This window comes from Coregonus clupeaformis, chromosome 1 (assembly GCF_020615455.1).
Source record: "Coregonus clupeaformis isolate EN_2021a chromosome 1, ASM2061545v1, whole genome shotgun sequence".
NCBI classification, from domain to species: Eukaryota; Metazoa; Chordata; class Actinopteri; order Salmoniformes; family Salmonidae; genus Coregonus; species Coregonus clupeaformis.
Window position 1 is genome coordinate 94,498,492 of NC_059192.1, and position 13,945 is coordinate 94,512,436.

The window sequence follows — 13,945 nt, forward strand, 5'->3', positions numbered from 1 at the left end:
GGGGAGGTTATAGAGGGAGAGAGAGGAGAGCTCTGCCAGGAGAGGTTATAGAGGGAGAGAGAGGAGAGCTCTGCCAGGAGAGGTTATAGAGGGAGAGAGAGGAGAGCTCTGCCAGGGGAGGTTATAGAGGGAGAGAGAGGAGAGCTCTGCCAGGAGAGGTTATAGAGGTATATTGTGATGCAACGTGCAACCTAAGAGTAGGTAGAGAGAGGAGAGCTCTGCCATGCTGCTAGGAAGAATAATATAGTGGGTGTCACAAATGGCACACTATTCACTAGATAGTTCACTACTTCCCCTGTGTAGAGCTTATGGGGCTCTGGTCAACAGTACTGCTCTATGTAGGGAATAGGTTGCAATTTTGGATGCACCCATAGACCGATAACCATCAACGGCACGGCATGCAACGCTGTGAACAAGAAAGTCATGAAGAAAGGGGAAGTGGAAGATGAGAGAGACTTGTGAATCATGTCTGTCAGAAGTGATGCCAAGACATGAGGCTGGCGGTAGCTCCGTCTGGTAGAGGGTGTGAAATGATCTCCCTGCAGTCAGGATATGGATGGTCTGGTAGAGGGTGTGAAATGATCTCCCTGCAGTCAGGATATGGATGGTCTGGTAGAGGGTGTGAAATGATCTCCCTGCAGTCAGGATATGGATGGTCTGGTAGAGGGTGTGAAATGATCTCCCTGCAGTCAGGATATGGATGGTCTGGTAGAGGGTGTGAAATGATCTCCCTGCAGTCAGGATATGGATGGTCTGGTAGAGGGTGTGAAATGATCTCCCTGCAGTCAGGATATGGATGGTCTGGTAGAGGGTGTGAAATGATCTCCCTGCAGTCAGGATATGGATGGTCTGGTAGAGGGTGTGAAATGATCTCCCTGCAGTCAGGATATGGATGGTCTGGTAGAGGGTGTGAAATGATCTCCCTGCAGTCAGGATATGGATGGTCTGGTAGAGGGTGTGAAATGATCTCCCTGCAGTCAGGATATGGATGGTCTGGTAGAGGGTGTGAAATGATCTCCCTGCAGTCAGGATATGGATGGTCTGGTAGAGGGTGTGAAATGATCTCCCTGCAGTCAGGATATGGATGGTCTGGTAGAGGGTGTGAAATGATCTCCCTGCAGTCAGGATATGGATGGTCTGGTAGAGGGTGTGAAATGATCTCCCTGCAGTCAGGATATGGATGGTCTGGTAGAGGGTGTGAAATGATCTCCCTGCAGTCAGGATATGGATGGTCTGGTAGAGGGTGTGAAATGATCTCCCTGCAGTCAGGATATGGATGGTCTGGTAGAGGGTGTGAAATGATCTCCCTGCAGTCAGGATATGGATGGTCTGGTAGAGGGTGTGAAATGATCTCCCTGCAGTCAGGATATGGATGGTCTGGTAGAGGGTGTGAAATGATCTCCCTGCAGTCAGGATATGGATGGTCTGGTAGAGGGTGTGAAATGATCTCCCTGCAGTCAGGATATGGATGGTCTGGTAGAGGGGTGTGAAATGATCTCCCTGCAGTCAGGATATGGATGGTCTGGTAGAGGGTGTGAAATGATCTCCCTGCAGTCAGGATATGGATGGTCTGGTAGAGGGTGTGAAATGATCTCCCTGCAGTCAGGATATGGATGGTCTGGTAGAGGGTGTGAAATGATCTCCCTGCAGTCAGGATATGGATGGTCTGGTAGAGGGTGTGAAATGATCTCCCTGCAGTCAGGATATGGATGGTCTGGTAGAGGGTGTGAAATGATCTCCCTGCAGTCAGGATATGGATGGTCTGGTAGAGGGTGTGAAATGATCTCCCTGCAGTCAGGATATGGATGGTCTGGTAGAGGGTGTGAAATGATCTCCCTGCAGTCAGGATATGGATGGTCTGGTAGAGGGTGTGAAATGATCTCCCTGCAGTCAGGATATGGATGGTCTGGTAGAGGGTGTGAAATGATCTCCCTGCAGTCAGGATATGGATGGTCTGGTAGAGGGTGTGAAATGATCTCCCTGCAGTCAGGATATGGATGGTCTGGTAGAGGGTGTGGAAATGATCTCCCTGCAGTCAGGATATGGATGGTCTGGTAGAGGGTGTGAAATGATCTCCCTGCAGTCAGGATATGGATGGTCTGGTAGAGGGTGTGAAATGATCTCCCTGCAGTCAGGATATGGATGGTCTGGTAGAGGGTGTGAAATGATCTCCCTGCAGTCAGGATATGGATGGTCTGGTAGAGGGTGTGAAATGATCTCCCTGCAGTCAGGATATGGATGTGTCCCGAAGGGCACCCTATTCCTTATAAAGTGCACTTCTATTGACCAGAGCCCTATGGGGCCCCATAGTAGTAAATAGTGTACTATAAAGGGAATATGCTGCCATAGTGTACTATAAAGGGAATATGCTGCCATTTGGGATGCTACCATAGTGTACTATAAAGGGAATATGCTGCCATTTGGGATGCTACCATAGTGTACTATAAAGGGAATATGCTGCCATTTGGGATGCTACCATAGTGTACTATAAAGGGAATATGCTGCCATTTGGGATGCTACCATAGTGTACTATAAAGGGAATATGCTGCCATTTGGGATGCTACCATAGTGTACTATAAAGGGAATATGCTGCCATTTGGGATGCTACCATAGTGTACTATAAAGGGAATATGCTGCCATTTGGGATGCTACCATAGTGTACTATAAAGGGAATATGCTGCCATTTGGGATGCTGCCATAGTGTACTATAAAGGGAATATGCTGCCATAGTGTACTATAAAGGGAATATGCTGCCATTTGGGATGCTGCCATAGTGTACTATAAAGGGAATATGCTGCCATTTGGGATGCTGCCATAGTGTACTATAAAGGGAATATGCTGCCATTTGGGATGCTGCCATAGTGTACTATAAAGGGAATATGCTGCCATTTGGGATGCTGCCATAGTGTACTATAAAGGGAATATGCTGCCATTTGGGATGCTGCCATAGTGTACTATAAAGGGAATATGCTGCCATTTGGGATGCTACCATAGTGTACTATAAAGGGAATATGCTGCCATTTGGGATGCTGCCATAGTGTACTATAAAGGGAATATGCTGCCATAGTGTACTATAAAGGGAATATGCTGCCATTTGGGATGCTGCCATAGTGTACTATAAAGGGAATATGCTGCCATTTGGGATGCTGCCATAGTGTACTATAAAGGGAATATGCTGCCATTTGGGATGCTGCCATAGTGTACTATAAAGGGAATATGCTGCCATTTGGGATGCTACCATAGTGTACTATAAAGGGAATATGCTGCCATTTGGGATGCTGCCATAGTGTACTATAAAGGGAATATGCTGCCATAGTGTACTATAAAGGGAATATGCTGCCATTTGGGATGCTGCCATAGTGTACTATAAAGGGAATATGCTGCCATTTGGGATGCTGCCATAGTGTACTATAAAGGGAATATGCTGCCATTTGGGATGCTGCCATAGTGTACTATAAAGGGAATATGCTGCCATTTGGGATGCTGCCATAGTGTACTATAAAGGGAATATGCTGCCATTTGGGATGCTGCCATAGTGTACTATAAAGGGAATATGCTGCCATTTGGGATGCTGCCATAGTGTACTATAAAGGGAATATGCTGCCATTTGGGATGCTGCCATAGTGTACTATAAAGGGAATATGCTGCCATTTGGGATGCTGCCATAGTGTACTATAAAGGGAATATGCTGCCATTTGGGATGCTGCCATAGTGTACTATAAAGGGAATATGCTGCCATTTGGGATGCTGCCATAGTGTACTATAAAGGGAATATGCTGCCATTTGGGATGCTGCCATAGTGTACTATAAAGGGAATATGCTGCCATTTGGGATGCTGCCATAGTGTACTATAAAGGGAATATGCTGCCATTTGGGATGCTGCCATAGTGTACTATAAAGGGAATATGCTGCCATTTGGGATGCTGCCATAGTGTACTATAAAGGGAATATGCTGCCATTTGGGATGCTACCATAGTGTACTATAAAGGGAATATGCTGCCATTTGGGATGCTGCCATAGTGTACTATAAAGGGAATATGCTGCCATTTGGGATGCTGCCATAGTGTACTATAAAGGGAATATGCTGCCATTTGGGATGCTACCATAGTGTACTATAAAGGGAATATGCTGCCATTTGGGATGCTGCCATAGTGTACTATAAAGGGAATATGCTGCCATTTGGGATGCAGACAGCCTTGAGTATCATTTAATTCACAGTCATCCTACAAGGAGCTGAATAATGGAAGTATTTCATGGAAGAAGTGCAATAAATTCCCCGGCTAGCGTCTCTGAATCTATTTAATGACAAATGTGGATTTCCTGTTTTTTAGCCTTCTATGTTCATCCACTTCCTCTAGCTAACACAGAGTCCCAGAGAGTCATAATTCCCCCCAACTCTGCCCACATAAACAGATAAGGGGACTAACACCGGGTCTTTGGGCTGTGGAGTCTCAGGAAAGGCCTTCAATAGAGAGGCTAATTTAAGGGATTTATTCATAGAGCTGTGTTGTCACCAGCCAACCAATGACAGTTGCTTGTGTCATTACATCTGTGGTTTGGGACAGTCACAGGCCTCAATGTCTTGTGTACACACAGTGTCAGTGTGTAACTGTCACTCATGATTACAGCTTTACCAATGTTGCTACTGTTAATACGCCCATCATCTCTCTGGCTCACCAAGGCTTGAATAATGCTTCACTACGCAGAACACACACAAGGATGAACATGCATAGGCCATTTCAGATAAAGGCCAGCGTCATACAGAAAGAACATGTGTGAGCATACTTATTATACTGAACAGAAATATAAACGCAACATGTAAAGTGTTGGTCCCATGTTTCATGAGCTGATATTAAAGATCCCAGAAATGTTCTACAGTGCCTTGCAAAAGTATTCATCCTCCTTGGCGTTTTTCCTATTGTGTTGCATCACAACCTGTAATTTAAATGGATTTTAATTTGGATTTCATGTAATGGACATACACAAAATAGTCCAAATTGGTGAAGTTAAATGAAAAAAATTACTTGTTTCAAAAACTTCTACAAAATAAATAATGGAGAAGTGGTGTGTCCATATGTATTCACCCCATTTGCTATGAAGCCCCTAAATAAGATCTGGTGCAACCAATTCACATCACGACAAGAAAACCACCGTTGTTGATGAAAAATCAGCATGTTATTTCCTGGTCCCCCATCCCTTTCCCTGCTATCATTCCGATGTAGTTTGACAACCCAGAGAGCTCTACTGGCTGTGTTTTACTGAGAAAGACACAAACTGGTTGTACTTAACTGGTAGGGATGTTCTACACCACATTGCCAAAAGTATGTGGACATCCCTTCAAATGACTGGATTTTGATATTTCAGCCACACCCATTGCTGACAGGTGTGTAAAATCGAGCACACAGCCATGCAATCTCCATAGACTTACTGAAAAGCTCAATGACTTCCAACGTGGCACTATCACATGATGCCATCTTTCCAACAAGTCAGTTCGTCAAATGTCTGCCCCAGTCAACTGTAAATGCTGTTATTGTGAAGTGGAAATGTCTAAGAGCAACAACGGCTCAGCCGCCAACTGGTAGGCCTCTCCTTGGTTGCAGTGTTACAAACTGCTTCTGGAAGCAACATCAGCACAAGAACTGTTCGTCGGGGGCTTTATGAAATGGGTTTCCATGGCCGAGCAGCCACACACAAGCCTAAGATCACCATGTGCAATGCCAAGTGTCAGCTGGAGTGGTGTAAAGCTCGCCGCCATTGGACTGGAGTGATGAATCATGCTTCACCATCTGGCAGTCTGACGGACTAATCTGGGTTTGGTGGATGCCAGGAGAACGCTACCTGCCCCAATGCATAGTGCCAACTGTAAAGTTTGGTGGAGGATGAATAATGTTTTTTTATGGTTTGGGCTAGGCCCCTTAGTTCCAGTGAAGGGAAATCTTAACGCTACAGCATACAATGACATTCTAGACGATTCTGTGCTTCCAACTTAGTGGCAACAGTTTGGGTAAGGCCCTTTCCTGTTTCAGCATGACAATGCCCCCATGCACAAAGCGAGGTCCATACAGAGATGGTTTTGTGAGATCAGTGTGGAAGAACTTGACTAGCCTGCACAGAGCCCTGACCTCAACCCCATCGAACACCTTTGGGATGAATTGGAACGTCGACTGCGAGCCAGGCCTAATCGCCCAACATCAGTGCCCAACCTCACTAATGCTCTTGTGGCTGAACGGAAGCAAGTCCCCACAGCAATGTTCCAACATCTAGTGGAAAGCCTTCCCAGAAGAGTGGAGGCTGTTATAGCAGCAAAGGGGGGACCAACTCCATATTAATGCCCATGATTTTGGAATGAGATGTTCGACGAGGACACAGTCTAACTGGCTAACACTGGCTGATCAAGGAGAACCAAGTAGGACGCCGCATACCAGTCCCTCCTTGTACCTACTGCCCTACAAGTACCTACTCTACCTACTGCTGCCCTTCAAGTACCTACTGCCCTACAAGTACCTACTGCCCTACAAGTACCTACTGCCCTACAAGTACCTGCTGCCCTACAAGTACCTACTGCCCTACAAGTACCTACTGCCCTACAAGTACCTACTGCCCTACAAGTACCTACTGCCCTACAAGTACCTGCTGCCCTACAAGTACCTACTGCCCTACAAGTACATGCTGCCCTAAAAGTACATACTGCCCTACAAGTACCTGCTGCCCTACAAGTACCTACTGCCCTACAAGTACCTACTGCCCTACAAGTACCTACTCTACCTACTGCTGCCCTTCAAGTACCTGCTGCCCTACAAGTACCTGCTGCCCTACAAGTACATACTGCTGCTCTACAAGTACCTACTGTACCTGCTGTCCTACAAGTACCTGCTGCCCTACAAGTACCTACTGCCCTACAAGTACCTACTCTACCTACTGCTGCCCTACAAGTACCTACTGCCCTACAAGTACCTACTGCCCTACAAGTACCTACTCTACCTACTGCTGCCCTACAAGTACCTACTGCCCTACAAGTACCTGCTGCCCTACAAGTACCTACTGTCCTACAAGTACCTACTGTACCTGCTGCCCTACAAGTACCTGCTGCCCTACAAGTACCCACTGTACCTACAAGTACCTGCTGCCCTACAAGTACCTACTGTCCTACAAGTACCTACTGTACCTACAAGTACCTACTGCCCTACAAGTACCTACTGCCCTACAAGTACCTACTGTACCTGCTGCCCTACAAGTACCTACTGTCCTACAAGTACCTACTGTACCTGCTGCCCAACAAGTACCTGCTGCCCTACAAGTACCTGCTTCCCTACAAGTACCTACTGCCCTACAAGTACCTACTGTACCTGCTGCCCTACAAGTACCTGCTGCCATACAAGTACCTGCTGCCCTACAAGTACCTACTGCCCTACAAGTACCTACTCTACCTACTGCTGCCCTACAAGTACCTACTGCCCTACAAGTACCTACTGCCCTACAAGTACCTACTCTACCTACTGCTGCCCTACAAGTACCTACTGCCCTACAAGTACCTGCTGCCCTACAAGTACCTACTGCCCTACAAGTACCTACTGCCCTACAAGTACCTACTGTCCTACAAGTACCTACTGTACCTGCTGCCCTACAAGTACCTGCTGCCCTACAAGTACCTACTGTACCTACAAGTACCTGCTGCCCTACAAGTACCTACTGTCCTACAAGTACCTACTGTACCTACAAGTACCTACTGCCCTACAAGTACCTACTGCCCTACAAGTACCTACTGTACCTGCTGCTCTACAAGTACCTGCTGCCCTACAAGTACCTGCTGCCCTACAAGTACCTGCTGCCCTACAAGTACCTGCTGCCCTACAAGTACCTGCTGCCCTACAAGTACCTACTGCCCTACAAGTACCTACTGTACCTGCTGCCCTACAAGTACCTGCTGCCCTACAAGTACCTACTGTCTTACAAGTACCTACTGTACCTACAAGTACCTGCTGCCCTACAAGTACCTACTGTCCTACAAGTACCTACTGTACCTGCTGCCCAACAAGTACCTGCTGCCCTACAAGTACCTGCTGCCCTACAAGTACCTGCTTCCCTACAAGTAAATGCTTCCTTACAAGTACCTACTGTCCTACAAGTACCTACTGTACCTCCTGCCCAACAAGTACCTACTGTCCTACAAGTACATACTGTACCTGCTGCCCAACAAGTACCTGCTGCCCTACAAGTACCTACTGCCCTACAAGTACCTACTGCCCTACAAGTACCTACTGCCCTACAAGTACCTACTGTACCTGCTGCCCAACAAGTACCTGCTGCCCTACAAGTACCTACTGCCCTACAAGTACCTACTGTAATACAAGTACCTACTGTACCTGCTGCCCAACAAGTACCTGCTGCCCTACAAGTACCTACTGTCCTACAAGTACCTACTGTACCTGCTGCCCTACAAGTACCTGCTGCCCTACAAGTACCTACTGTACCTACAAGTACCTGCTGCCCTACAAGTACCTACTGTCCTACAAGTACCTACTGTACCTACAAGTACCTACTGCCCTACAAGTACATACTGCCCTACAAGTACCTACTGTACCTGCTGCCCTACAAGTACCTGCTGCCCTACAAGTACCTGCTGCCCTACAAGTACCTGCTTCCCTACAAGTACCTGCTTCCCTACAAGTACCTACTGCCCTACAAGTACCTACTGTACCTGCTGCCCTACAAGTACCTGCTGCCCTACAAGTACCTACTGTACCTACAAGTACCTGCTGCCCTACAAGTACCTACTGTCCTACAAGTACCTACTGTACCTACAAGTACCTGCTGCCCTACAAGTACCTACTGTCCTACAAGTACCTACTGTACCTGCTGCCCAACAAGTACCTCCTGCCCAACAAGTACCTACTGTCCTACAAGTACATACTGTACCTGCTGCCCAACAAGTACCTGCTGCCCTACAAGTACCTACTGCCCTACAAGTACCTACTGCCCTACAAGTACCTACTGCCCTACAAGTACCTACTGTACCTGCTGCCCAACAAGTACCTGCTGCCCTACAAGTACCTACTGCCCTACAAGTACCTACTGTCCTACAAGTACCTACTGTACCTGCTGCCCAACAAGTACCTGCTGCCCTACAAGTACCTACTGTCCTACAAGTACCTACTGTACCTGCTGCCCTACAAGTACCTGCTGCCCTACAAGTACCTACTGTACCTACAAGTACCTGCTGCCCTACAAGTACCTACTGTCCTACAAGTACCTACTGTACCTACAAGTACCTACTGCCCTACAAGTACATACTGCCCTACAAGTACCTACTGTACCTGCTGCCCTACAAGTACCTGCTGCCCTACAAGTACCTGCTGCCCTACAAGTACCTGCTTCCCTACAAGTACCTGCTTCCCTACAAGTACCTACTGCCCTACAAGTACCTACTGTACCTGCTGCCCTACAAGTACCTGCTGCCCTACAAGTACCTACTGTACCTACAAGTACCTGCTGCCCTACAAGTACCTACTGTCCTACAAGTACCTACTGTACCTACAAGTACCTGCTGCCCTACAAGTACCTACTGTCCTACAAGTACCTACTGTACCTGCTGCCCAACAAGTACCTGCTGCCCTACAAGTACCTACTGTCCTACAAGTACATACTGTACCTCCTGCCCAACAAGTACCTGCTGCCCTACAAGTACCTACTGCCCTACAAGTACCTACTGCTCTACAAGTACCTACTGCCCTACCCTGGATGTTTAAAGCCTGATTTATACCTTATCCAAACAAAATGGCAATTCTGCGTAGTTGCGTGATGTTACACTTTTTTTAGCGTCACACAGTTGCATGCTTTTCCTACGCAAATATGCATAACAGTAATTTTGCAAGCTTACTGGGTTCTGGTGTTGCTTACTGGGTTCTGGTGTTGCTTACTGGGTTCTGGTGTTGCTTACTGGGTTCTGGTGTTGCTTGCTGGGTTCTGGTGTTGCTTACTGGGTTCTGGTGTTGCTTACTGGGTTCTGGTGTTGCTTACTGGGTTCTGGTGTTGCTTACTGGGTTCTGGTGTTGCTTGCTGGGTTCTGGTGTTGCTTACTGGGTTCTGGTGTTGCTTACTGGGTTCTGGTGTTGCTTACTGGGTTCTGGTGTTGCTTACTGGGTTCTGGTGTTGCTTACTGGGTTCTGTCGTAGCCGGCCGCGACCGGGAGACCCATGGGGCGGCGCACAATTGGCCCAGCGTCGTCCAGGGTAGGGGAGGGAATGGCTGGCAGGGATGTAGCTCAGTTGGTAGAGCATGGCGTTTGCAACGCCAGGGTTGTGGGTTCAATTCCCATGGGGGGTTATGAAAAATTAAAATTAAAATAATGTATGCACTAACTGTAAGTCGCTCTGGATAAGAGCGTCTGCTAAATGACTAAAATGTAAAAATGCATACTTGCTTGAGTTATGAATTAGGTTGAACTCTTTATGTAATCCATGTTCTCTGTAGCGTCACATTTTCACATCCAGCCTCACAACTCCTCTCAGGTTCCATGGCCAGTGGATCTCTTCTGCTTTCATCCAGGGTTGCTTTGTCCTGACTGACTGACTGAACATGAGGACATATAAGGAGAGAGAGCAGTCCATAGAAAGGCTCTCTCTCTCTCTCTCTCTGTCTCTCTCTCTGTCTCTGTCTCTGTCTCTGTCTCTGTCTCTGTCTCTGTCTCTGTCTCTCTCTCTGTCTCTCTCTCTCTCTCTCTCTCTCTCTCTCTCTCTCTCTCTCTTCTCTCTCTCTGTCTCTGTCTCTGTCTCTGTCTCTGTCTCTGTCTCTGTCTCTCTCTCTCTCTGTCTCTCTCTCTCTCTCTCTCTCTCTCTCTCTCTCTCTCTCTCTCTCTCTCCCTCTCTCCCTCTCTCCCTCTCTCCCTCTCTCCCTCTCTCCCTCTCTCCCTCTGTCTCTCTGTCTCTCTGTCTCTCTCTGTCTCTCTCTCTCTTTCATTCTGCCCGGACCTATACAGTCATTTGTCTGGACTGTTAGTGGGAGGGCGTGATATTACTTCAGAAGGTGTGAACAGAGAGAGAGAGGTAGAATCTTCTAGCTAACTAAGACTGTGTGTGTGTGTGCCTGTAGGAGCTGACCTGTAGGGAAAAGGGGGGGAGAGAGAGAGAGAGAGGTAGAATCTTCTAGCTAACTGAGACTGTATCTCTCTGTAGGAGCTGACCTGTAGAGAGGAGCTGCTAACCCTGCTGCTGTCGCTACTGCCACTGGTTTGGAAGATACCTGTTCAGGAGGAGAAAGCACCAGGTAGGTCCTCAATGCTACACGGACCTGTTCTGGAGGAGAAAGCACCAGGTAGGTCCTCAATGCTACACGGACCTGTTCTGGAGGAGAAAGCACCAGGTAGGTCCTCAATGCTACACGGACCTGTTCAGGAGGAGAAAGCACCAGGTAGGTCCTCAATGCTACACGGACCTGTTCTGGAGGAGAAAGCACCAGGTAGGTCCTCAATGCTACACGGACCTGTTCTGGAGGAGAAAGCACCAGGTAGGTCCTCAATGCTACACGGACCTGTTCTGGAGGAGAAAGCACCAGGTAGGTCCTCAATGCTACACGGACCTGTTCAGGAGGAGAAAGCACCAGGTAGGTCCTCAATGCTACACGGACCTGTTCTGGAGGAGAAAGCACCAGGTAGGTCCTCAATGCTACACGGACCTGTTCTGGAGGAGAAAGCACCAGGTAGGTCCTCAATGCTACACGGACCTGTTCTGGAGGAGAAAGCACCAGGTAGGTCCTCAATGCTACACGGACCTGTTCTGGAGGAGAAAGCACCAGGTAGGTCCTCAATGCTACACGGACCTGTTCTGGAGGAGAAAGCACCAGGTAGGTCCTCAATGCTACACGGACCTGTTCTGGAGGAGAAAGCACCAGGTAGGTCCTCAATGCTACACGGACCTGTTCTGGAGGAGAAAGCACCAGGTAGGTCCTCAATGCTACACGGACCTGTTCAGGAGGAGAAAGCACCAGGTAGGTCCTCAATGCTACACGGTACCCTTCATCGCTAACACACACCGCCTACACATGCATACACAGACACACAGGGGACACATGCTACCTGTAAAACACCATATACCTCTTCCAGGTAAATCACACACATACCTACCTACCAAAACTACTTTTACATTCCTCTACCGTGTGCCCTAACACAACGCAGGAGTGGATGGATACTGTAGCTGTAAGCATTGATGTATTCTAGTTTAGGAGAACAGTGAGAGTTGTTATATAAAACTACAACAGTTATACAACCGAGCAGTGTGTGGATGGATGCTTACTGTAGCTGAGAATGGATGGGGTGTGAACATTTAAACGTTTTCGTGTTATAGCCTAACTAGGCTATATGGCTAAAAAGGCCTGTGAAGTAAAACCAGAGAGGAAGAGGTGAAATTTAGGCTACTGTGGTGAATTTGCAAGGCATGCAAGGCGAGACATTGGAGAAGCAGATTACCTAAACATATGCACACTGTTTTGCCTGTCCTCTCTCTCCCTCGTGCTGGCCTGCCTGTTCCTCCTCTCTCTCTCTCTGTCGTGCTGACCTGCCTGTCCCTCCTCTCTCTCTCTCTGTCGTGCTGGCCTGCCTGTCCATCCTCTCTCTCTCTGTCGTGCTGGCCTGCCTGTCCATCCTCTCTCTCTCTGTCGTGCTGGCCTGCCTGTCCTCTCTCTCTCTGTTGTGCTGGCCTGCCTGTCCCTCCTCCTCTCTCTCTCTGTCGTGCTGGCCTGCCTGTCCCTCCTCTCTCTCTCTGTCGTGCTGGCCTGCCTGTCCCTCCTCTCTCTCTCCCTCGTGCTGGCCTGCCTGTCCTCTCTCTCTCTGTCGTGCTGGCCTGCCTGTCCCCTCTCTCTCTGTCGTGCTGGCCTGCCTGTCCTCTCTCTCTCTGTTGTGCTGGCCTGCCTGTCCTCTCTCTCTCTGTCGTGCTGGCCTGCCTGTCCCTCCTCTCTCTCTCTCTCTGTCGTGCTGGCCTGCCTGTCCCTCCTCCTCTCTCTCTCTGTCGTGCTGGCCTGCCTGTCCCTCCTCCTCTCTCTCTCTGTCGTGCTGGCCTGCCTGTCCTCCTCTCTTTCTCTGTCGTGCTGGCCTGCCTGTCCCTCCTCTCTCTCTCTCTCTCTGTCGTGCTGGCCTGCCTATCCTCCTCTCTCTCTCTCTGTCGTGCTGGCCTGCCTGTCCTCTCTCTCTCTCTGTCGTGCTGGCCTGCCTGTCCCTCCTCTCTCTCTCTGTCGTGCTGGCCTGCCTGTCCCTCCTCTCTCTCTCTGTCGTGCTGGCCTGCCTGTCCCTCCTCTCTCTCTCTGTCGTGCTGGCCTGCCTGTCCCTCCTCTCTCTCTCTGTCGTGCTGGCCTGCCTGTCCCTCCTCTCTCTCTCTCTGTCGTGCTGGCCTGCCTGTCCCCCTCTCTCTCTCTGTCGTGCTGGCCTGCCTGTCCCTCCTCTCTCTCTCTGTCGTGCTGGCCTGCCTGTCCCTCCTCTCTCTCTCTCTCTGTCGTGCTGTCCCTCCTCTCTCTCTCTCTCTGTCGTGCTGGCCTGCCTGTCCCTCCTCCTCTCTCTCTCTGTCGTGCTGGCCTGCCTGTCCCTCCTCCTCTCTCTCTCTGTCGTGCTGGCCTGCCTGTCCTCCTCTCTTTCTCTGTCGTGCTGGCCTGCCTGTCCCTCCCTCTCTCTCTCTCTCTCTGTCGTGCTGGCCTGCCTATCCTCCTCTCTCTCTCTCTGTCGTGCTGGCCTGCCTGTCCTCTCTCTCTCTCTGTCGTGCTGGCCTGCCTGTCCCTCCTCTCTCTCTCTGTCGTGCTGGCCTGCCTGTCCCTCCTCTCTCTCTCTGTCGTGCTGGCCTGCCTGTCCCTCCTCTCTCTCTCTGTCGTGCTGGCCTGCCTGTCCCTCCTCTCTCTCTCTGTCGTGCTGGCCTGCCTGTCCCTCCTCTCTCTCTCTCTGTCGTGCTGGCCTGCCTGTCCCCCCTCT

General features: G+C 49.2%; 1 protein-coding gene across 1 annotated transcript in view; it reads left to right on the forward strand.

Annotated features, from left to right (window-relative positions):
• LOC123491976 (lysosomal-trafficking regulator-like) overlaps positions 1–13,945 on the forward strand; it is a gene marked incomplete at its 3' end in the record, with an annotated part of 197,496 nt that overhangs the window by 92,258 nt on the left and 91,293 nt on the right. The window contains 1 exon segment of the mRNA XM_045223552.1: positions 11,172–11,262. Within this exon segment, the coding sequence (XP_045079487.1) occupies positions 11,172–11,262 (91 nt within the window).